Source organism: Tetrao urogallus (genome assembly GCF_951394365.1).
Source record: "Tetrao urogallus genome assembly, chromosome: 5".
Taxonomy (NCBI): Eukaryota; Metazoa; Chordata; class Aves; order Galliformes; family Phasianidae; genus Tetrao; species Tetrao urogallus.
In genome coordinates, this window is record NC_136818.1 from 59,169,862 (window position 1) to 59,196,042 (window position 26,181).

At 36.5% G+C, this 26,181-nt stretch overlaps 1 protein-coding gene across 1 annotated transcript; it reads right to left on the reverse strand.

Moving 5' to 3' along the window:
• Window positions 1-3,974: 3,974 nt before the first annotated feature.
• FAM204A (family with sequence similarity 204 member A) lies at window positions 3,975-18,821 on the reverse strand (the record flags this gene model as incomplete). Its single annotated transcript, XM_079535268.1, has 7 exons — window positions 3,975-4,026; window positions 4,373-4,479; window positions 14,746-14,835; window positions 16,538-16,637; window positions 17,086-17,122; window positions 17,619-17,709; window positions 18,567-18,821. 7 exons carry the CDS (start codon window positions 18,819-18,821, stop codon window positions 3,975-3,977), a joined length of 732 nt encoding a protein of 243 aa, XP_079391394.1.
• Between the last annotated feature and the right edge of the window lie 7,360 nt (window positions 18,822-26,181).

The following is a 26,181-nucleotide window of genomic DNA, read 5'->3' on the forward strand; positions in this document are numbered from 1 at the left end:
GCACCCTCCTCATTTACGGAAGACTTCTTTCACGTTATCTCCAGCTATGACAAACTGGACAAAAGATGGAAGAGTGTCCATTTGCCCCTTTCCTACCAGCTGCAGTTTGTCTTTGAATAAATTAAGATTTTCATTCCTCTTTTTTAGAAATCCCTTTTGTAAAGTAAAAAACCCCACTACAATATTTAATTATTTTTAAAATGTTCTGATCTTGCAGATCAGATTGATCTCTGAATCAATTGATCTCAGAATCAGATTGATTCTCTGACCTTGTGGAGGTACATTAAAAATAGATGCCTATTTCTGAACAACATTCAGAAATAACTGGGAAAAAGAGTCTGTTGGATTAACTTCATATGATCAATACCGAATAAAAACCTGCCCTGGTCTTGCTGAGGGTGTTCAGCTCTGTGCAATTCTCATAAAGTTGTTTTTTTTTTTTTTTAAATGGGAAATGCTCCGAGATTAAGCAATAATTACATTTTTTGACCAAATGCCAGAACCATAGGTGTATAGGAAACAGACATCAGTAATTACAGTTTGTACTTCAGCTATTTCAAAACCCCTTGCTTCAATGAACAAGTATTAACTGGACAGACACTCCTTCACAAATTAGAGGTTGCAAAGGCTTATTACACACGATATTTATCTTTGAAACTTGTCCAGCAGAATTAAACTGAAAAATAATGATACAGATTATGGTTGCAGGCAAAAAAACTATTAAAACTAACAACTATATATATGTTTTTATCTGTCAAACTGTCCCTGCAGCCACTCTTTGGTTTAGGAGCTTAGGAATGTGGTATTTAGAGATATTAATTATTTTATTAACATGCTGTTGTCAAATTTTAGGCTGTATTTTCTCATAGGAGTTGATAAAGAATTTCTTAATTGTTCAGGCCTTTGAACACAATAGAGTTGTAAGAACATGACTGTGGACGAGTGAGAAACTTACAGTGAAGAACATCTGACACTGCTGAGAGAAAGTGTGGGGAGTCATTAAGTTGGCATTGACCAAATGTACTGTAAAACTCAAACTACCTCACAGTATTATGGCATCTGCAATAGTAAGTTAGTTAAGAAGCCTTGCTGGTAAAGTTGGACAGCTAATACAGCTCTGATCAGGTCAGGTAGCTCACAATAAAATTGCACTTGTGAAGCTACAAGCTTTTCCCTTTAAAGGATGCAAGCCACTAGAGGATATCAAGACTGTAGTTTGAAGAAAGACAAAATTAGTGGGTAAGGAATTGGTGCATAGATTTAGGTTTCCCTGAGGCTTCTGATATAGGAAGAAGTATAGACAAGTCTCCTTATCTACTGCCCATCCCAAGATATCATCAACTGATGTAAGCAATATTTGGCTTTGTCAACACAACATGCTTGCACAGAAATTAATAATTTAAGTACATACCTATGCATATATAATTTCAGTCAGGCTGGGAGATAGCGCCAAAGCTTTTCATTTACTGAAAGAATCTCCAATTTCGTTCAGTAGATTATATAGTTAAGCTGATTAGAAGGGTTTCAGTTAACTGAAACAAGCATTTGGACTGCTTTAACAGCTCAAAACCAGGAAAAGTTAGATCTCAGATGGAAGTTTTACTTGGTCAAAATTCACAGCACAGAGCAAGAGTACTCTGCAAAAAGAAGTCAGGAATGTAAAACGTCTTAGATGAGTAATTTAGAGCATTTATAAAAGGTATAATTATGTGTTCATTTATTATGCATTTAGATTATCTCTATACAGCTGCATTAGGCTTTTATGTTTTCCCTAGTAATCAGCTTTCTTTTGAACACAGTATATATCTGGGAATTAAGTAACATTCTAAGAGAGCAGTTTAGGTATACCAAAACGCTTGGAATGCAATCATTCTCAATTAATCACCTAAGTAATTCAAAGCAAATGTTTTGCATACTTCCTAATAATTACATTATTAATAGTCTAACATAAAACTAATTAGTTAACTGAAAGTGAAAACCATTACATAGGGGTTTGCAATGCTGTGACAAATACGAAGTGTTGAATTCCCAGACAGTGGGAGTTTCCTGTGGATTTGGATTTCTTTCATGTTTTCAAATGAAACAGTGCTGATCCTTATGATTAGATAAGCATCTTTATTTGAACAATAAATATTAAATGTCACTATTCAAGTTCTTATTATGAGCAGATGCATAGTGTACTTAATCTACACTACTTTTATGTGTATAAATAACGGATGTTCAAACGCTGATAATTTCATTGAAAAAGTATTAGCATCATTCTGCTTCTCAGTATACAAACAGCAGAAAGGTCCACTGTACCTAACACTCATCTATAGGTGCTTAAAAATAGTATCAAACTGTGGAAACTTGCATCCTGTGAGTCTGGGACAAGAACATTTTGCACAAACCTACACCATGACTGAAAAATTCCAGATGAACGTTCAAGGTGTCATCTACTTTGGTTATAACAGTAACCATGTGCAACCTACCTTTGCAAACGCCAGGATACCATTTGCTTCTATCCACAGAAGAGTTTCTACAGCTGATACATTTGGAAACCATAGTGTGAGATTTATGATGTTATATTGCAGAAACCTGGTTAGTCTCTGATTTACATTCCTGGCGATTGCATGCAACTCCATCATCGCAACAAATTACAACTAACTGCAGATTACCATATTGCAAACATCTTCCTGAAAGAAATATGATGTCCTGCCTAAAAAAAAAAAAGTTAAACCTAGAAAGCCCACCAAACATCCTGAAGGCTAATGAACAAAAATGCACTATTCCGTGTCAGACTGCGAATCTAAACTCTTCAAATCAGTGCCATAAAACTTCAGATTACTATTTATTGGCAAGTTGTTTTAGCCTCAAGTACTTACACAGTAAATCACCATTACACTAATACCATACCTTTGGCCTGAAACATATTAATCTTGGTTAAAAATAACTGACGTTTATTTTACCAATTCAATTCAGGCATTGCAGTGAACGCACACACATGCAAAAGCTTCAGGGAGAGAACTTGCTTGTTTCAAATGGGTCCTTTTCACTGAGAACAGTTTTGAGAAAACACAGTCATCCATTCTTGTTATAATTCTTTTAAGCATTCAAATCCTAATTTATCTGTGAAAACATTTGACTTGAAGTAAACTCCTTGTTTATTGGGTGCTGCTTACTGTAAAACATAACAGATCCAGACATTTTTCAAGATAAATATTTATATTCTTGATCTCCTCAAAGACTCAATGACTTTAAAAACTTGAGTTCTTCAGAAGGAAAAAAAAAAAAAAGTCAAAGGAATTTTGAAGCATTCAGAAGAATGTGGCACCTGGACATGATGAATAGCATCAGACTCTCCTAGTAGAGGGAAAATGGACTTTTTGGGCCAACTTCTCTTTACATTTACTAAGCCCAAGAATGCATAAATAATAATAGCTTTAAACAAGTAGAGTATTTTTGGTTCTGTTTCTTCTTTGTCCCCTCTTATTCAGCCCACACACCACGCAAAACTCTTGAGCTGACAAAAAATACTTACTTAAATACAGGACAGTAGGAAAAAAAAAAAAAAGGTAAAACTTATCTCTTTCCTTGTACCCACAAAAGGACATATAACAATATAGCACAGAGAACACATCTGGAACAAGTATTTTATTCCATCTTTAGTCAACCCTCTACCAGACTTCAAATGCATTCTGCAATGCGTTACACTAATATTTACATTTTGGAGAAACACACTGTCTTTAACACAGTACTGATTTTTAGAAAGCATTTTTGCTACACTGGAAGAACAACAAACCAACCTAGTGTAATCTCACAGGATTAGAGGCAACAAGGATTTGCTGTGTTGCTTTTTTTCGTTTGTTTTAGCTGATTTTCTTCACATTTCAAGCTTTCTTTGAATGATTTTATGTGTGTTTATGTGTGTTTTTAGTCACCCACAAAACTTCAAGTAACAGTGGGCATTTGACTCCCCAGGAAAACAGGACGGACTACATGTATCCCATGTTGCTTTTTGTTTCCCATCTTTTCTTAGCTTCAAACCTGAAAAAGAGTACAATATCACATGAGGACTCACGAACATACATACTTTAGATATTTAACTCTATTATTTCTTAGCAGTAACAATAAAAATCAAAACTTATTTTTACTACTGCAATGAAGATGAAGGCAATTTTTACTGTATGACAAACATATTAATCCTGGTAACGTGTCCTTAGTCTCATAGACAAAAACAGAAGGTTAAACTAAATTGAACTAAACAAATAAGATCAACACAAGCTTATTTCAGCCAAGGAAACTAAAAGGAAAATACTGAACTGATATTCTGTTGCATATACTGAGTGCCATTGAAATGACAAACGTTTAATTCCATTCTCAAATGACTTACCCCCAAGCAAGCTTCTTTTTCTTTCGAGCTTCTTGGACAGCCTCTGCTTCTTGTTTGGCTTTTACAAAGTTGCGGCAAGCAGCAGCTTTGGCAATTTTCACACCAAGCTAAGACATAAAAGGGAACAAAGAAAAACTGAATAGAAGCAAATGGCTCATGTGAAACGTAAGCCTCACAAATTACGTGGTGTGGTATTGTTTCCCAAAAGTCAATAAATATTAAAATATCTTTCCAATATTAAGCTGATGCTATACTGTAAGATTGGATGGGAAAGAACGTCTCTTGAGAAACACACAAAGTAGTGGGATCCCGTAGCAAGCAACACTTCCACTCAACTCCTTCACTTTGAAGGATAAAAGCAAAGGGCAATAGTTGTGCCTCTCCCACTATACCACTATACCCTTTTTTACGGTTTCTGGTGGTTTTTTTTTTTTTTTTTTTTTTTTTTTTTGTTTTGTTTTGTTTTGTTTTTTGTTTTTTTAAATAAATACAAATAGACATACACTCCCTCCCTCTCTCTTTCAATTATTACAGCCACCCTATAACCTCAAGTATACTGAAACGCTGACAGGTCCCACTGATAGCAAGAACTTCCTGCATGAAACTCTTTGTTTGGATGAACTGCTACTACAACTGCTTCTCCAGTAGTACCTGTAGTCATGTTTTAATCAGTCTGTTCGGAACGTAAATGAAGCAGTGTCCTTAGAATGCACCTGGCATTCAGTGGTGCTACCATATGCATGCCTTTCAAGTAAGGTCTTACTGGCTGTGGGTGAATACTACTTTACCTTCACAATTCTCAATAAGTGAATAAGTTCAAGTTCACATTGGTGCATATCAAGAGGGCAGAAAAAGAACAGAGAAAAGGAGAAAAGGTTGAAAAAGGTACCATGAACTATGACCGTTACTGTGCTTATAAGCATTCAGAATTCGTTCACTGTTGTTGTATTTTGTGACTGTGCTGTCATGACTTGACATTATTTGTAACTGAACTATGAAAGAATTTGGTGTCAGAAGCTGTCACTTTTCCCCAATAAAAACAAGCAGTTTAGCCTGAACTGCTACAAGCTGTGATGCAGACAAATAGGCTTTTTTCTATCCAAAAACCTACCAATAAGATGACATGACATTCTGCATTTGCCCAAATAGTCACAGGACCACATTAAAAAAAAAAAAAAAGAGGAATAGGAGATCCACCCAAAAGAATACTCCCAACACTTTGGTTAGGGTTCCATTATTGAAGTGTACTACCATGAACAACCTGCTGCATCTATACAGGCAATTGTTTACTCTGAAAAACACTTTATCCAAATAAGATGAGAGGATGTATCTTCTACCTTTCTCCTGTTTAACATCTTCCCTGAAGGCAGGCTGATACCCAGATTTCCAAAAGAAAAAGAAAATCCTTCTCACTCATCACTACAAGTTATTTAACTTAAGATTCTTTCACTATTCATGAATTAAAAAAAATAATCTTTCTGCAGATGAGAATCTGCATACGTATCAGGCTAAACTAAACATCAGCTTGTACACCATAACAAACTCTAAGCACTGCCAATATATATACCTACTAATAGGTAAGCATATGATTCTTTTCCCCCCAAATGAAACTGTGCAAAATTACAAACACTAAATAATTTTTGAACCTAGCTTTTGCACAGGATTATTACAGGGTCATAAATACACACCTGTGCAATCATCTCGATACACAAGACGTGACATTTCCAAACTCTCCTGTTAGGTGCATAATTTCTGTAATGAGCATGAATAATATTTCATATAAATCATAATACATTGTCAGTGTCTCAACAGCCGAATCTCATGTGGAAGGCTACCAAAGGATAACATTCTTACCACACTGTCACTTTATTTAAGTTATTCATATACTTGTATTATAAATACGTTTATGAAAATTCACGAAATACTAAAATGAATAAGAAAGGATCAAAAACTGCTCTATATTTAGAGCTAACCTGAAGCTTTAAATCCACCAGAATCACACCACCATCATTAGTCTGAATCGCATCTTCCATCCTAACATGCTAAAAAAAGACCAGCTGGTAATAGGTGATGAATAACGGTTTCTCCCTACAAACACATTCTAGGAATCTAGTGAACACTTACACACATGCAGACATTCACTACTGAGGTCTATACAAGTGCAAGAGGAAAAAAACCACTGATCTGTGTTTCTTGGAAGACAGAACGAGTTCTCCCATCTTTGCAAAATACAGAAAAATGGGATAATAAGATCCTCCATAGCGTATGTGGAAGTAAAAGCAGAAATGTTTTGCAGTGTTATCATTTCTAGGCTACATAGAGACAAATTTGCAAGACATGAAAACAAATGTGCCGCATATAAATACACACAAACACTGCAGTCAGATTAAATGCCTTTTGCTCCTACCCACACCCACACATACATCCACACCGCCCCTCCCAAATGAAATCCATGAAAGCTTGGTCAATGGGTTTTACATAAAAAAAATTTCAGGTCATCAGATAACTCAATAAAATACATTGTTAAAAGAAGTAAGAAAGCATGAATAAAAATATATACAACAATTTCTTGTGTAGTCAAAGTATCAGCATTTTCCATATAGAACATCCAATATTTTGCTGCATTTTAATTAAGGTGTCTAAACATTATCACAAAGAACTGCAAATTGGTCAGAGCACGCAGTAAGGAAAATTAAGCTCTAAAGGCTTTTTATCACCATATTTCAGGAACCAAGGGTGTAAAATGTTCTAATTTGGGATATATTAAAAGCCATAAAAGGTCTTTCAAAAAGATTAATGGTACTTTGCTTGGATTTAAGATAAGGGCTTTAGCTGGTTGGAAAAGCAGGGCCCTGGCTAGACCCTTGAGGCATTCATCTTTACAGCCACTTGGAAGATTTGTAAAAGCGTCTGCATAACCTCCAGCAAACGCACTGCGACATTTTTTTTTATTTATTTTTTATTTTTTTTAATTCCTTTCAATTTTACAGGTTTAAAGTCTGGAAACCGCATCGGATAGTAAAGTCGATATGGCGGGTCACCCCACAACAAAATATCTATTATTTAAGACTCACTAAACATAACAACTTGGCTTCTAGCAGGTCAGACACCTTTCCATTTGGAAGTTTACCAATAATGATGGCAAGTATCTTCCTGTAGATGCTGAACGTAGCATAAGTGAAAAATTCCTTATCGTGAAAAACAATAGATGTTTCTACTCATCTCAAAGTGTTACCTTGCAACAAATTGCTGAAGCTTCACTTCTTCCGAAACAAACACCTTCAAAAATAGCAATTACCAAACTTTCACTTTTTATGGAATAACAGGTCTCTATGAAAAAATATTTATGCCATTCTCTTTTGTTCTTTAATTAAATGAAAACAGATGTTTTCTGAAGTAAAGCAGAACCATTACTGGAGTACTTAAAGTGTTAAGGTCTTTAATTTTTATATCAGTTTGGTCTACAATTCCTGATTGTCTTTACTCAAGCTCAACATTAATGTCAAGCAAGTTACCTAGGAGACGAAAGAGATCAAAGAGACAAAAAACCCTCAAATGTCTGATTAATCAAGCCTGCAAACAGCTTATTTCTTTTAGCCTGCATGCAAGTATGAAAATGAGATTCTGGGAGCCGTACATTGTGCAGATTTGTTCATTCTTATCAGAACAAAGCCAGCGGCAGCTTATTTCATGGATCATTGGCACTGTCATCAGTGCTACACAGAACGGGTGACAGCTCCTCATTTTGAGGCTTGAACAAAATTAGCAAAAAGTCGGCACAAATTAGCCTCTCATCTTTTTAGTAATATGACATTATTCATTTACTTTTTATCCAATTTTTAATTTTTTCCTTGTCAGCTATCCCTTTCTAGTGTTTCTTGCACAGCATCATAAAACACTTTTAAAACAAGCAAAGAAATGGATGAAGTTGAAATAGTTCAGGCAGAAGAGTAAACATTTGTATTAAGTTGCACCAGCATCTGCTGCAACTTCCAGAAAACTTCCCTGCAAAAAAAAACAGGACATTTAACACTTGGGTTCCATACAGGAAGCACGTTTCATTAAATAAGACTGCACGATGTAAATGCTGAATGGCACAGGCACGAGACAACAGCTTCAAGAATTGCTCCAGAAATATTTAGGTATGATACACAAAGCGCTGAACCCGCAGAGGCTCTAACAAAACATCTATATTCAAACAGGTCCTGAAATATCCTATGATCATAGGAGTGAAGCCAAACAGCCTTTTAATACAGTGTTACAGTTTCTCATCAAATATGAATCTAGTTATTTCAGGCTTGCCTTTAGCAATGATTTTCTCCTTTTATGTTATGGAATGTTATCCATTGCTGACGTATATAAAATATATAAAGCAAACAAGAATACCGAGTGGATTTTGCAGTGAAAATTGTCCCCTTTCAATGATGTGCTCAGCTTCCACTGTAAAATACTTTGTAATACCTTTGTTGTATTTTTATGCTGTGTATTACAACATCAAATTATATTTGGATGGCACAGTAATGGAGCAAGGACAGAAAACTGTCGTAACATTAAGCTCTTCTCTCGATTTAAACACTGAAATGCCAGTAACTTCTTCCATTCATGAGGAAATACAGCATTAAAAAATTAACTGTAAGCTGTTAGATGCTTTACACAGCCCCCTCATAAGAAAGGCAGTTTTAAAAAAAGAACTGTAGTACTGTTTTCAGCAATTTCTTTATCTCTGTTCTTCTAAGTAAGAAAGCTTATTAACAAGCTTTGAACTTAAAATCACATTTACAATAATGTGCCATCAACAGTTTTATAAGCTAATTAGAAAAAAAGATTAATTAATGACTGGCTGCTAATAAAATGGCAATCATGAAGAAAGAAACCAAGGGTGCTAAGCTTCAACTACCACCAATTAAGAGCTAATTACAAACAAATTATATATGTGTTTTGCTGTGGGCTTTAATTTACTAAAATGGTTTTAATTAAAAGAGAAAACATGCTGATTAATTGAACTGCAGAAAAAATCTACAGTATAAACTGTGCTTTGTCTGTCTCTTTAATTAGACTTGTAACATCTGAAATCTTTTTTTAAGGTTTGTTAAGGAAAAGATATACATAATTAAGGGAGCAGAAGAATGTAATTCTAGGTGATAACCCTGCCATGTTCCAAAGGTTAAAAGAAAACAACCTCAATGAAGAGTGATATTTGGAAGCATCTCTGCTAAGTGTTAGAAAGAACCTTCACAGATTAAAAAAATAAATTCTTCTTTTCCCCCACCCCCAGAGTCCTTGAGCAGGCAAGACTTCCAAGTTAATTGGTGCCTAAGTTACATTCTGTATTAGACTGCATCAATCTCCTCAGGTAGCTAAAAGCACTACAGTAAAATTATGAGTTTTGCACAGAATTTAGAAATGAAGCTCTATTATATCTACGGAAGAGCAAGCAATTCAAGACACTACAGCCTATCTGAAATTGTGATGTATGACCTACCCAGCTTCACAAGACAAAAAAAAAAAAAAACACTAAGAGAAAGGTTCTCAATTTGTGAAAACATACAACCTTGCTCATATCCTTCCCCATGATATAGCTAGAAGTTACTTACAATGAACACTAACTTGAACACAGTAAAATGGTCAAAAACGATGCAACACAAAATGTGATGACGAGGACAAAACCAATAATTCTGTGAAATGAAAAGGATATCCCAGTGAGCAGATAATTAATTTGGTCCATTACGATGCAGATCTTCCATTTAAGCTTGATCACAATACCATCATTTTCGTGTAAATTGCAGCTTCAAAACAAGAAAATCTCACCAAAATGCCAGAAGCCACGAAGCACACAGAAACAGCGCTGTCAAAAAGTCTGCGCTACTCAGAGATTGACAACTATTTCAGTAATTTGGTGTACTAAATCACAAAGTATTTCTGAACTTCCATTCTGACAGGTAAATCTAACATGGTTTTACTGTGTTCAAGTTTCAGTCCCCAGGCTAACGTGCTCTTAGACAACGTGGCACCTACTTACCAGGCAGTAGCAGGAAAACAACAAGGCAAATGCAAAGTTTGAGGTTTAGACAGATCAGTTCTCAGAATGTTAGAGCCAAAAAGTCTGGATTCAAACAGATTTCAGGAAGAAAAAGTACTACGAAAAATTCTTGCTGTGAAAGGAAAAAAGAAGCCCAGAAAATATTTTCAGGCTGACAATTTGAAGGTGTAGGGAGGGGAAAATGTTTTGGAATTATTTCATTGAACCTTTTAAAGTATCGCTCCAAACTGAAATCAGTTCTTAGCAAAGTGAAGTTCCCAGACAATTCCACACACTATCCCTACTCAAATGGATACTCACCTCCAACAACACACAGACACAGCGCTCTAACTACTCAACATTCCAGACAGAGCCCCACAAACAGTAACAGCTGAAGTACACTTCAAGGTATTACACTAAAAAGGTTTCTTTGAAACTGCTAGAAAAGGTGACACAATTCTAAGCGTCAGTCCTCTGCTATATACAGACCCAAGTATTGCTTCCATTTCCTCTCAGTCACCTCAGAGCATCCCCAAGAAAATCACCATTGTAATTCAGTTAAACATCCTCAAACTTCATTCTCACTAAGAAATTCATCCTAAAAGATTCAGGACTCCCACACTAATACTAGCATTTATCTTGACATCTACCAAATTAAACAATCAAATGCAGTGTTCAAACCATAGCTTCAGGTACGCCATTCCACATTTTGAATGCAGAACTTTAAAACATGAGGAGCTGCCAGTGCTGAAAACTGAAGATACACCATACAACAAAGACAGCAACTGGATTACAATAGTGAACCTTGACTGCTTACATGGTACCACCACATTCTGATTTAGTAGTTGTTCTTGTAAAGCCTGTATCAGGTTACTCTTAGTATTGAAGAACTTCTACTCTTGCACTACGTTGAAAATCCACAGTGAAGTACAACAATTAAGCAATATGAGACACTGCACTATGCAAACATTCAACAAAAGTCCATCAAGCAAAAGCAGTGCTGATCTTTCATGCCATGACTGCACTGCAGCATAGAGATGCCCAAGCTAGACTGGGTTCTAAAAACAGTATAGCTGAAGAAGCACAGTTACTGATGGACCACGTCATTCTGACAGCACAATCCAGACATGGCCATATTGTTTCAGGAAGAATTTCACATAAATTATTTCACATAATAATTATTTTGGGATAACCGTAACTCCCTGGATGAGCAGAAACCCCCATAAGACATGCTGCAGGGACAACAGGAGACAAGGGGTAACACTTACTAGTGAGGTGAGCCAGGAGATTACACCTATGATGATGATAACCTACAATCCATTCTTATTTGAAATATATTTTTATACATTTTTAGCCACAGTCCCAAAAGCTACATGCAAATCCACCTGTACAATCACCAGCAATTGTAGAGCTTCTTCCACAAGGTATCCAAGTTGTAACCACCACAGTTAAAAAACCTTGAGAACTCTATTTGATTATCTCAGTTTATTTCAAAATCCGCACGTGTTTGCCAAACAGAAAGCAACAGCTAACATACAGCCCAAAGCTAACATACAGCCCAAAGCCTCGTTTAGAGCAGTACAGCAACATTTTCCTTAAAGAGCCTGCAACAAGTACCATATGGAAACCAAAACATCCAAAACCTTGAAGCATTATCATTTAGGTGTTAAGGATATGCATTTCAGTGATTCTCTCACAGCTGCTAGATTATGCATATTGGCCAAATCACTGATTTTAAGGAAATGTGATTTTAAAAAACCTCACTGTGTCACAACGATAGCATATTGACAGCATCACTTCAGCATTCCTTTGCTTTTTAGGACATATTTCTACTGCCCATTCTCAGTCATCTGTTTATTTTTGGCTTCATTTTTCTAAATACTGAAGCTGCCCTATCAGTTTCACAGGCTTATAAATGTTATACATCAAAAATTAGTTTCACTTATTAAGGCAGAAAACGGCTTTAAGAACTCTGGGATCTGTGCCTCAAAGCAAAAGCTTTATCAGCAGGTTCCAGTCACTGCTTCTTGCAAAAGAAAATGGTGCCGATTAAAAACCCATACACCTGATTTCAAAAAGAACACCTACCCATTGAACATTTTTCACATGGCTACAAGGGGGCTGCACCCCCTGCACCCCAAATGGAAGGCAGCTGCTTTTCACATGCACAGCCCTGCGACATTGCTCAAGAAAAATAAAAGCTATACATAAAAAGATGAGGTTGAGATAACAGAATAATTCATCCACTTATTTCTCTAGACTTCAGAAGTGTTGCACTTCAATACATGCCTGACTTGCTCACGATGTTGCGTTGAATTTGGAAGCTAAGACAAAAAACAACCCCATACTCTAAAAATTAAGTCAGCCCTCACAATTATTACGTAAAAACGAGCTTCATACTGCAAAGACAGGAGGAAAGTTGTGACTGAATCACTACTACACAACATGAAAGCAGTATTTACTGTACTTCGCACAATGCAACGTTGTTTTCAGCCAGCCTCTCCCATAACTAAATCCTTTGCTATAGCCCTTCACTGAATCAGAATTAGTCACTGCTAGAAGGGCATTCTCGGAATAAGAAATACTTTAAATGATAGAGAGAAAAAAATAAATAAATGTAAGCTGTTCATATTACAAAGAAAAACAATTTTGCAGTAGGTTATACAGCAAATCTTTGAACCACTGCAGAACCCAAGTGAATTCACTGCAGTTCTGCCTTCACAGAACTCCTCGTGAGATCAAGACAGTCATTTGAGTCTTCCTTCTTTCAGCATGCTATTTATTCAGATAAACTCACTTAACCAAAATCAACTCAAGGCTGTGAATACTAATAATACTTCAAGCATTTTGTTCTCAGAATTACAACACGCTAATATTTGAAAGTCAACAATTTGGAGCTAATGTTCCACAGATATTATATTGCTGTAACACCTGCGATATGCTAGATGTTGCACAATCCCATGGTTACCAAAATCAGATAATAGTTTATCATAAATATTACAAAACCTTAAAACTTCTTACACTAATTTGTTTTTATAGTCAAACAACTTGCAGTAGAACCTTAGTATGTTTTATTGATTATGATACTCTAACCACTTTAGAGTAGATGGAATTTGTGAAGGAGAAGCTTTAGAGTGTTTTGAATTCCGAACATAAAAGGTGATATAACAGTATCACAGTGAGAAGTTGACTGGGAATATCAGGCTACATTTCTGTCACTGTCAGAAGCTGTTATCCTTGTGCAGGGAGGTTCTGTGGTCCTAAGTGGAAAAAGGCTGTTTAGTAACTAGAAAGTGCCCGAGTGACTACGTGTAGGAGTTTCTACTGAATGCGTAAGAACACGCACTGAAGAAGTTAGCTTCACCTCACCATATTCATGAAAGAACTGTATTTCCTGTCCCAAAAATCATCTAGATTTTTCAGTCTTTGCAATCCCACATTATATGCCATTAAAACAAACAAAGACCTGCGTTAAAGCTTTGCTGTACTTAGGAAACGCTAAATATTTGTAAGAGAATGAGAAGCAACAGAATGTTCTGGATTCTTTTTTATTGAAGATATAGAAGGCATTTAAAACACCTTTGAATTTTACTAGTAGATGCAGTGAACAGAAAATTCCCATTACATTTGAAGATAGGTGAGCACACAAGACAGATAAAAAAAGCAAAGCCCTTCCTGAAATTATATAAATTAGATGAGTTTTTGAAAGGCTAGCTCCTAGAATCACCTAAAACAGAATTGTATTTAGGTTTTGCTTCTTCACTTCAAAATTATTCTATTTTTACCTTAATCTTTCTTCTTTTGCACTTTCTCCCCATGCCCACACTCCAATAGGCACAACAGCCTACGTGGGTTTCAGTGAAGTACTGTTGTTGGTGCATATGTGGTAGGTGGTGGCAACTGAGCCATTACTCACAATGAATTGCTGTTTCATATGAGATAAAGGTATGTGAGAGATCCCCTACCAGATCCTCAGCACTTAATACAAGTCTGAAAGACCAGATTATTGAAGCAAAAAAAAAAAGCCATCCTAAACACCAGGCAAAAATATAAAAAAGAATCACTTCAGTTACTAATGACTGACCTGTGGAGCCAGTATCAGGGTTTCAAGGTAAGGTTACTTGGGAACATTCATGGCTGTATTTTCAATTCTTACACATGGCTACACTTGTCCAAACATTATTGGATCAGCAGCTAAATCCTTCAATCATTGACAAATCTAATTAGGAAACAGAAAGGATGTCCCAAGCAATCTTCAATGCTACTTTATTTAGAACTTTTTTTAAATAAAAAGAACACATAGATGTCCAAAACTTTTTTTTTTTCCCCTAAAAGCTTTTAATAGACCACTTACCTCACGAGTTGCTAATCTGTCACTCAGCTCCTCAGCTTTATCAATGTCACCTTCAGCCACAGACTTCTCTATGCTAAGTTCCAGGCCAGACTAGAAAGAAAAAAGCAAATACCTTTAGAGCAAATAAACAGAAAAGCAATACATCTAAAGGAAGCATCTCCTTTTAAAAAATAATTTCAACAGAAGTCTTAAAATGAAGACACTGCATGAACCTGTAATTTCTTTGTAACACAAATCACTTTGTCTATGTATTGTAATGGACAGTATAATTAAGAATTCACTGAAAGACTGCCTGAGCACAAATCATTGCATTAGTTCCACCTTATGTGCAGGATAATACTGTAGGTTAAAAAAATTACACGGACTAGTTTATGCCTGTCACAATAAAAATCATCTGAAGATCTGGCTTATCTCTTCCATCCCTGGAGCTTTCTAAACAAAATGTGAAGTGTATGTGTCAGGTAACACAAAGAATGGCAATTACCACTGTATCGTTACAGTTCTAAGATCTTATCTTTATCCAAAAATTGAGTTCTGGCATGATGCCACTCCACTACACCAATAAATTCAGAATTCTAGTTATCCCGTGGAAAACAATGAAAACAGTTCAAAACTCAACCTTTACGATCAACATAACTCACTTCATGACATTTACAATTAACAGAACAATAAAACATTTAATGGAAATCATAGTTGGAATTTTAGTTGGAAGTTTCTGAAAGGATCCAGAAGGATAGCATAGCAGTTGGCACTGACTTTGGAACTTCACAAAAAACTCATTCATCAATCACAAGAGACATTTTACAGACTCACTGGTTTTAAGCGTTAGCGATGCTAAAGTAAACAATTCTGTTGGTTTCATAATAAATGCTTTAACAAATAGAAAAGCAAACAATTATTGAGAAACAGAACACTTAATTATTCAGATGAAAGTTAACAGAGTGCACAAATGAAAAGCCAACTCTTAAATGCCTTCTCTGAAATTAATGAGACGTGTTCCTCTAGAAATTAAATCACAACTTAAATGGAGAACAGCTGTAACACTTTGGGCCTCAGTCCAGATCTATACTGAGCAGTTTAATGACAAGTAAATGCCCACCAAAAGTCAGAACTCAGACAGAACTCATTAATATCATCACTGTCAATGCAGAAGTTTACTTTAAACAAATGAAAAACAGAAAGTTTGTGATAAAGGATGCCAACTGAATATTTGATGTCTTAAAAGTAACAAGGTTACTGTAGTACTGTAGTAACCTTGTTAACTGTAGTTACCATTACAGTAAAACTACAGAACAAGCTCATCATATTTAAAGCTCCTGACACATCTATCATGTTCTATCAGTAACATCAAATATGGCTTGTTATACAGCAACAGTTATCAACTAAATGTGTTGTAAATTCAGTAAAACTTCATGGTAGTTTCAGTCCCCTGATTCAAAGAGCTACTGGTTTCAACTAATGGACTGACCTGGAACACTAGAGTTAAAACACAATGAAACGTCACTGTAATCAAACAGCACACATCAAATCTTTTGTTCCTCAACACAATAGAATACAAAACCAAGAAAGGAAAGAGGCACGGATACCACTTGGAAATCTTTCAATTCAAGTAATACTTACATGACACCAAAAAGGAAATTTCATTTAAAAATATGCACAAAATTATTCTTCCTCAGAGTGACTTGGCCATACGCTTACTTCTGATTAGACTCAGTTTTACTGCTCTCTCAGTTAACACTGCCTTTTTTTACTATCAAAAAAAAGATGACATGGCTTTTGTAATGACAATCACCTTTTGTGGAGCTCTGCTATCCACAGGTGATTCAAATCTATCATTGATTCCAAAGTACTGTGTAAGTTCTTTCCAGTGGTCTTCATTGGCCAACTGCTGACTACTAAAAACCAAAAAATAAAACTCATTAATATAACCAATTTGTTTCCCACAGCTTGCAATGTTCTTTTCAGAACTAAAATAAACTCTTCTATTTGGCAGATGCACTCTTTTCACCTGACATTTTCTGATGCAAGTTACTCCTTTTCCTCTGTAACCACAATGCCATTATCTTGAAAGCGAGCTTGTATGCAATTACATGACAAACACCATTAAGAATAACAATAAATTAATTTTAAGTTGCATTAAATAATACTATTCTATTATTTTAAATCAAGCAATAAGCTATCACTAATTCAATTCAGTCTGCATGACAGACACCAAACAACTTCAGTACATATTTACCCTGACAACGTTCAAAGCCAGTGTTTGGCTACACTTCTTACAAGTTTTGCTTGATATTAAAAACAGACCTGATATAATCACATTGACATATATATTGGTTATACCTCTTAGTCACTTCTTTTTTGTCCTTTTCAAGTTTTTCTAAAAAAGAAAAAAAAAAGTCCAGAGTTACACAGCAATGCCCTATTGCATCCAAGAAAGTTAACAGATCACTAATAGAGCATGTTCCCATTGAAAGACTGTCACAGGAGGACCTGTACTGAATGCTCATGGGGGATTTAAACTACTCTGCTGTGAGGCTTTTCATTTGAAGAACCTCCTACAATATTTATCAAAAAGCATTGATCAGAACAGACAAAGTCATGTATGAAATAATGTACTGAAAACATGCCCAGCCTTTCAAAGTCAGTACAGACTGAATAAATTCTGCCCCCTCTTTAAAAAGAACTTATATTTTAAGTAGCAATTTACAGTCTAGGTCTAGAATGGATGTGTAACAACTAGAAAGAGAAAATCCTAGATATCAGATGACACCTATTCAGGCATTCAATTATTGGTGAAAGCTAAAAATATACTTCCAATGTACTTAATACTAATTTCATTTACACAAAATAAGGTCAGGAATTATGCAAAACACCTTTTCTGCGCCGCTTTCTTTTTCGGCCTCTGCTTCCCTGATTTGCTTCCATTTTCATTTCATGGTTTTTCTTCTGAAGCTCCAAAAACTTCTACAAGATTAAGAAAAAGCAAGGGTAGGTATTTTCTAATTTTCTTTACAAAAAAAAGTTACATAGAATGCTGATAAACTTTGTCCCAATATCTCACTTATCCACTGTAGCTTCCTGTATTTATTACATTCAAACTTATGCAGAGAGCATCCAACCCTGATGGTGTTAAACTGGCATCAGCTCTATCACTTTATCACCCATATCATTGACTTTCTGCCCTCTCTAAGCCCCAGAAGTATTCAAAATAGTTTTCTCAAGGAGCACAATGCTGAATACGCTTATGTGCACTCCTAGGCTATGTAACAGCTTGTAATTGCACAAACAGCAGTTTAGAATCCAAAATTACTGATAGCATATTCCTTGCACATCAGGCAAGTTTTTACATGCAACAAGAAAAATAAAGAGAGGCTATAAGCAGTTATGTGTATGGATACCTACACCTAAACCCTGTACAAAGCAGAAAGGTATAGCTCTACTTCACGGGTATAAATCAGCAGTACAGTGACTAACATGCTTAGCTATAAACATACAAAAACCAATTATGAGGAAGCTCAGAACTCACATACTACCACAAGCACAAGTATTTGTGCAATTAAGTAGCTACCCAAACATTTTCTTGCTGTGCTTTTAATCACTGCTGCACGAAAAGAAAAAAAAAAAAAGAAAAAAAAAAAGCAAGCTTTTCCTGTCTTCCCTCCCATTTAAATTCACTCTACCTGACGTAATCTAATGTATATTATTGTGACAGCACTTTGACTGCATTTCATTTTGCATTGGTATACCTAAAATACCCAAATTTGAGTTGCTTAAATTTAAAAAATAGCTCTGAGTATTTAAAGCCATGCTACGATACCCACATTCCATATAGTTAAAGGAATTCCAGCAGGGCATGTTTCAGATGTGTTTTCTCCATCTGTCACGGATATCAAAACTGATTTAGTGATGGCATTACTCTCAGGTCCACCCTCCTGCAATTCAGGAAGCTGAACTCTTTCTGCATCTTCCTTTATATCTTCTTCCTTCAAACAGGAAATACATGACTCCTCTTCATTCTCAGAGCTCAAGTCAACATCACTTTCATTCAGTCCTGGAGGTAACAGACCACTCCACATCTTCCTCTTCACACAAGGCCAAGGCACTGGGAGTCATGTGAGCACACCTGTTCTGAGACAAAACCACCGTCAGCCAACAGAGTCAGAAACACCAGAATGTAATAACAGAAACACTTCTCCCGAGGCGCTTTACACAAGCTCTTTATAAAGCTGTTAGTACTTACAACTTCAGTGCGGAGTTCAGAAGAGGACTGACGTACACAGATTAAAGATAGTACGCCTTTCTTTTTTTCTTTTTCGCTTTTCTTATTCCTTAAAGTTTTCTCACTTCAAGTTTGTTTACAGAAGCTTCCCAGCTTTAAGCAGAACACAGCAGCAACGTCTCTCCGGGACAGCAGACGAGCACCTGCAAACCTCCCACGGCACCACCGAGCAGGAAGGGCCGAATCTCGAAAGCGGGAGGACGGGGAGAAAAGCCCGCTCAAGAAAGGAGCCAGGAGGGGCGCAGCGTTGCTCCAGAGCAGAGAGACAAAAGAACTGGAAGAAAAACAGACGCCTCGCAGCACAGCCCTCACCGCTACCCCAACGCCAGCTGCGGAAGCAGCCCGTGTTTACCTGGCCGCCATCTTGGCACCCCGGAACACTCCGCCCGTTGATTGGGCGCTGCCCCGCAGCCAATCAGCGGGCGCTTTGCTGCCCTGCTCCCGGCCGCCATGTGCTCCATTGCGACGGGGCAGGGCGCGCGGCAGTGTAGCGACGTGCAACGCGGTGCAACGCTGAGGTGGTGGGGTGACATCGCTGCAGCCGGGACAGATGCAGATTGGTCTCGTATCCCTACATATGCAATTTAAGTATACTTCTCAGAATAACAGCCGTGCACTCGAAAGAAAAACAAGTCACTTTCCGGTGTTCCAAGTTGTGATAGAGGAGTATGGAAGGTATTCAAAGCTAAACCTTCTCATTTGTACAATACCCAAATGTTTGGAGTGGGACAGTGACTAAGGTTGCAAACCTTTTCTTCATGGATGAGAAATCTTTTTAAAATTCCCTGACTTGTCTCATATTTACATGGTAAATGGAAAGTCTCAAACCACCTCGTTCCAGCAAAGTTTGAATTTCCCTTAAACAGCACCAAGAATGTGAAAAAAATGCCTCTGTGCCTGGAAACCAGTCACTGAACCGCTTAACAGCATGTGAGATGTCTCAGAGGCGAACACCGACTGTTTGGAGAGCACTCAGTAAAGCACATAGCTCATATGGAAGTTTCTATTCTTTGTCCTTTCAGTGTATGTAGGTGAGACATGAAACAAATGCTTAGCAGCAGCTTGTGCGTGGTTTGGCATGAAGCCTCATGGGCAGGGAGTGTCAGGAAAGGTGGCATAAAGAAATAACAAGAAAAAGATACAACGAAGATGAAGAGATCACTGGCACTGAAATGTGTCTGAAAGAGAGGAGGGCTTGCAGCTGACCAGTTATCTCAGCCGTGAGGCCTCTGAGAAAGAAATTACTGGCACCAAGACACAGCTTACTTGTGGACAAACATTCAGATGTGAGGGGGGTGAGAAAGGGGCATGAATTCCAGTGTTAGGAGGGATAAAGGCAGACAGCAGGAACTTTGAGTAGGATCACCTCGGATCACCAAGGTGAGAAGGATGCTGTGTGGTCACCTTCTGGGACTGGCTGTGCATGGAAGGAAAGACAAACACTTTTCTCATAGATGTAAAACAGATCTCCCAATTCATTTCCTTTCTATGCTATGATATTACATCCTCAGTTTCATTTCTGAAATCAATTAATTCCGTAAGTAATCACTTTTTCATGAACTACATGTAAATTTCACACTCAGCTTGCTAACTAGTTTTTCCTCTCATCTGGGAAATCAATTTTTAAGAGATTTATTTTATTTACATTTAATACTTGGTTGCATTTGGTATACAGATAAGTGGTAACTGATAAATATATTGCTATTGTATATTGATTTTAAGGGATACATTTTGAAAGAGCAAGTTTCATCTCATGTCACAGTTTGTATCCAAAGGCTGTGATCTTGATTTAGCATCCACAGTCCGTTTCTGGTACACGTTGGCAGAGGTAGATCACACAAATGGAGTACTAAGATCATAGAATCATAGAATCCTTGGAGTTGGAAGTGACCTTTAAAGACCTGTTCACCTGCAATTCTTATAATTTAAAAAGCTGAACAGATTCTGACTTCTCACAGAAGAAACAGATAAAAAAAGCATTGATAGAATTCTTCCTTTGCTTTCTGTGCCCCAGAAGCCCTTGCCTTCAAAGGGTCGGTCGGTGACTGCTGAAGCTACAGTTCACAAGGTTGGTTATTTGCAAGAATTTGCAACTTACCCAATTTTGATTTTGTTACTGTTGTTGCTGCTGCTGTTGAAACAATGTGTGCAGAATCCTTTTATGAGGAAAAACAAGCAGGGAAGGCAGCCTTGTAACCAACACTGATACTTCCCTAGGGCTGATTGTATCCAAAACTTGCTTCAATGTTGAATTCTTCTCAAGCCAGTTTTCTATTCCTCCTTTAACAAATTTTCAAATTATATGATTTATTTCCTTTTGATTAACTGATCCAGCTTCCTTTTTCACTTGAATTCCTGCTCTGGGGACCTGCCAGTAATGACTATTATGAATGAATGAATTAATTATGAATTATTATGAATTAAGTCATGCCTCTGAAAATCCTATGGAACATCAAACTAGTCTGACTCCTAGGTTTAGTATTTTTGGTGCTATAATTAAAAATTACTTGAAGGAAGACCTATTGCAAGTAAGTGTAACATCAAGTGTAATTTGACTGTTTGAAATGCAGAAGGAACCTCATATTCCTGTTGTCTCAAGGTAATACATCTGACCATACTGGAAAGTATTCCTTGGGTTCTTTTTGAAACACTCATAATTACTAACTTTAACAGGAGTGATCAAATTTGTCCAATATCAGAACAGATGATGCCCATGTGCATTCTAGCCCCAGGGCCAAGTTCTCAGGTTGAATTCTCTCCAAAACACTGGTTGAAGCTCAGATCTTTGGACTTCAGAACATAGTGGAAGCAACTAAACTATTTTCTCAGCTGCATGCTTGAAGCCATGATTAGCTAATCACAAGTAATCATATACATGCTTATTTCCACAAAATATATGCAAATGGCTTCCTAATACAGAAATAGAATCTGCTACAAGATAAATTATGCACCATTAGCTGTTTCTTGTTTTTAGCAAGAAATGAGGACATCAGGACCTTTTCCTTAAGCATGAAAATATGCTGCATTTTATCCTTTTGAGACAGTGTTTTGGAAATATGTCAAAATGATCAAGAACTGAATTCTTGTTTAATCATAATAGGAAGGCCTTATTGTATTAGCAGATTACAGTCATTGTGTTAGTATACTATCTACCTTGTATTCATTTTTGCTAACATAATGAGAATTTTTTCCAGCATGATTATATTTTAATACAGTAAAATAGTATTGGAAAGGAAAATTAATATGATTTTAAAGTGAGATGCAAAGACAATAAAATAACCTCTGTTTTTTTCCTAAACTTTTAATTCATTGCTAACTTAAAAATACTTTTTATTAATCCTTTAAAATAATTATATTCAAATGAGCATTTAAAGTCAGTTAAAAGGATTATAGAGTCTTTTTTTTTTTTCCACATACTGTGCCATATAAGAACCAAATTAATTCTTGCTAAACAAACATTACAAGAACCATCGTAGAGAAAATTAATGGAAATCTCCAAAGAACATTATCTAAGACAGTACATTAAAGTATATTAGTAAATATTCTACAGTATATATTGTAAGTAGTAATGATGTTTTGTAATATGAGCTCTCTTTACCTCCTTGAAAGTATGACAGTAATCCAGGCAGGCCCTTTCCTGAGCCCTGATCCAAAGCCCTTTAAAGTCAGTGGAAAGATCTCCACTGGCTTCATTTGGTTTTGGATGAGACCAGGTATTTCTGAATTTCAGACATTTCTAAATTTGCTTGTTTGAGAGCAGCGTATAACCAGACAATGGATGACCAGCTGCATGCTATCTTGAGTATAGCATAAGTTTATATAAAATCTGCATCATATATTTCATCACAATGAAGATATCAGCCTTGCTGTAAGGTCTTCTATTCATTACTCAGATGTATCAGTTCAGGTTTTGTTGTTGTGGACGCAAACTCCATATGCTGTACTGGGGTCCTGGTGAAATTTGCTCTGCTGCAGCAAAAGAAGAGAAATACCTTTCTGCACTAAATGCTAAATATTATCGACCCAAGGGAAGTCACAGAGCAGTTTTCCAAACATTTTGCAGAGTTTTTCTTTGCGTATTGGTTTAGATGGCATTAAGAAGCACAACGGTGAGAATTACAGCAAGGAGTTCCTTTCTGTGACCCACAGATATAGCATTAGAACAAGTCACTTCACCCTTTCTTATTTTAGTTTGTGAAGCAAACAACACTATTTTAACTACTTTTCAGGGCTATCGATTACAAATCAATTAGTTTACTATTTGTACTTCAATAAAGATCTATATAATTAGAAATCTTTTTGAGAATCTTTATTATGTTATTCTGTGTGGAATTTACATGGAGAGGTTAGTTTTGCTGCTGTGTACACTATCTGAAACGTGCTATTGTTTCCTTTATATAAACAGCATCTGACTTTTCAAGCTATTGAAATGAATCTGTATAGGCTCTATGTGTACCAATGCCCTCTACTGGTTTGAAACACAATTGCTCAGTAGAGGGTATTGCTGTTTTCTTTATTGGGGAAACTGTCGTATTGAAATTGTTTTCTTTTCAGAGCAGCAGAATTGCAGCTGTGTATCCAGGCTCTCTGAAGGTCAGGTAGCTGTACTGTGGGCAAGCTTCACAGGTAAGCTTTTTGTTGCCTTCTGCATGCTTCATTTTCATTGATTTTGAATACTTACCTTGAATGACAGGCTTCAAGGTAGCAGTCTTGTGAGGGAAAACACTTTCTTGAAACTTGTTGAGTACCAGGCTTCCAGTCAGATGCTCTGTTAGCATGGCAGCCACCTCGCTAAGGAGCATCTTTGCTCTTCGAGCTGGCTGAGGGCCTACCTGGGAAGACAGTGGGCAGTTGTGTTGCCAGGATATGGCACAAATAACCCTTGAGGCACGGGAGCCATCAAGCTAATGAAGTGCGTTAAGGAAAAAGTCTTAACTATCAAGGGGTGGATCCACTCCCCCGTGCCACAAACCAGAGGTCATGTGCCTGAGGAATGTGTATCCAAAGATAATACTACCTTCAGAGAACTCTACTTACAGGTAAGTAACTCTTCTTTAAAGGAGGTATCTTTGTGTGGCAGACTGTTTATGGGAGCAATTTGAATTGAACTTTAAATGAAAAAGGCATATCTCTGTAAGTGGTAATAATTTTAGTCATCTCGCTGTGGCTAGGGGTTGTGGAATTCATTAGCACAGATTAACATATAAAGTGGGTGAGATATCTAATAGCAAACGTAGAGGTTTAGGGACCTTAATTCATCACTGAATGAACAGCGTGTACAGTATTAGGGACTATGAAATTTTTAATTTACACAAAGTGTCCAAGAATATAGGGAATAAATTTAAACCCAAAACAGATAATGGAGCTGTGCCCTGCCTAGCTGGCAAGTTGAATTGTTTTTACACTGAGTGAAGAAAGCTAATTATCCCAAGCACAAGGAGACTGCTAAAAATAATAAGATTATAAAGAATAATTTGCTGATATAATTACAACAAAATTGGGTACACACAATCGTCAGATACATGTATTGCTTGACCTGGGCGAGAAAGTGAAATAAATCCTTCCTCTATAGCCTTCGTAAATTTGTTTTTATCATCTCCAAGTGGTGTTTGCACAGGCAGCACAATTTGCATGTGTAATGTGGCTGTACAAATTGACAACAAGTAAATTATTCAAGGAAATAGGCTGGTCGTGGGTCTGAACTATCTCGCAAAGCCTATTCATTTTGAAGAATCACTGAGACGTGAAGCTCATACATCAACCATTTTCTGACAATCCTCAGACTTATTGTCTCCTAAAATGTCATTATGGCTATTATTTATGAAGCTAATTCATTTATTAATATATATTTAACTCTGACTTGTCATGCACCTTAGCAGGCATTCTGTGCACTGCATATTTTTGAATAGATGAAAGAGTTTTGCATGCTTTAATGATTACTGTAAGCTGCTATAGATTTATAGAATGCAGCTTTATTATCTACTTGCATTAATACCTTTTTGTAACTTTTTTTTTCCTTAAGGCCATCAAATATAAATGGCAAATGACATATCCAAGAGATTGTATAAAAAGAGATTTTCTCAGAGTTTGTTGAATTTTAGAACAAAATAGGTAGCTAACTGTTAAGTCCTAATTCCTTTTTAAGAGTATATAACAATTGTGTTCAGTTTTTGTGTGTTTTGCTAAAAGTATTGAATGAAATACGTGAAGGCAGATGTTTATTATACTTTGGTGGACAAGTGGCCACCTTTTGATTATACCAACAGGGGGAGTACCATTTAGAGGTGGGGGAAACATAGCGGATGGAAAATAGACATATTTTTCTATGGTATACATAGAATATAGATAATTTGACTCATATGGAACAGTCTTTAGGAATTGAGCGGCACAGAGTATGGGTAATGAGGTAGCCTATGGGTCAAGGATTTTTTCATCTTGATTCAGTTATCTTTAGGGCATATTAAAAGACGTGGGGATCACAGTAACGCTCTTCTGATATTTGCACAGTGTCAGGAAATTAAAAATTGCATTCTGCTCTGAAAAACATATTTGGGGTAGGCCTAAATTTTATTACACACAGAATTCAGATTAAGATTGTAATTAGCATAACAAATTGACTAATTAAAATACATAGTATGGACTGTATGGTCAATTTGACTATTTACAAGTAGCTGAGGTCACAATTTGAGATGACTGGCCAGGTAGTGTAAGAACTTTTAGAAGTTATGAAATCTTGCTTGCATTATTGATACCACCTACAGATCTTGTAGGTTGTATAGTCTTGGTTCCTCAGTCTTTCCTTCTGTAGGGTGGGGATAAAAAATTTGACATCCCTCCTTGTTTTGTAAAGGAATAATCCACTGAGTAAAGGAGCTCCAGTCAGAGCTTTCTTTAGTATTAAAATTAGGAATTGTGTTATTTTTCAGCTACTCAAAGGACATGCTAGATAGTAGTATAGTAATAATTGTATACCCCGGAATGGACATTCAGTGAATAATGAGGCATTTACTGCACCTCTACCTTAAAATCTCACACAGCTATGCTCTTCATTGTTGTCTAGAAAACTATTTCACTTTAAGCTGAAGGAGAACACAAGGAAGTCCTCAATGCTCTTTTACAAAAACAAGAACCACCACCTCCTTAGGTAGCATGGAGGT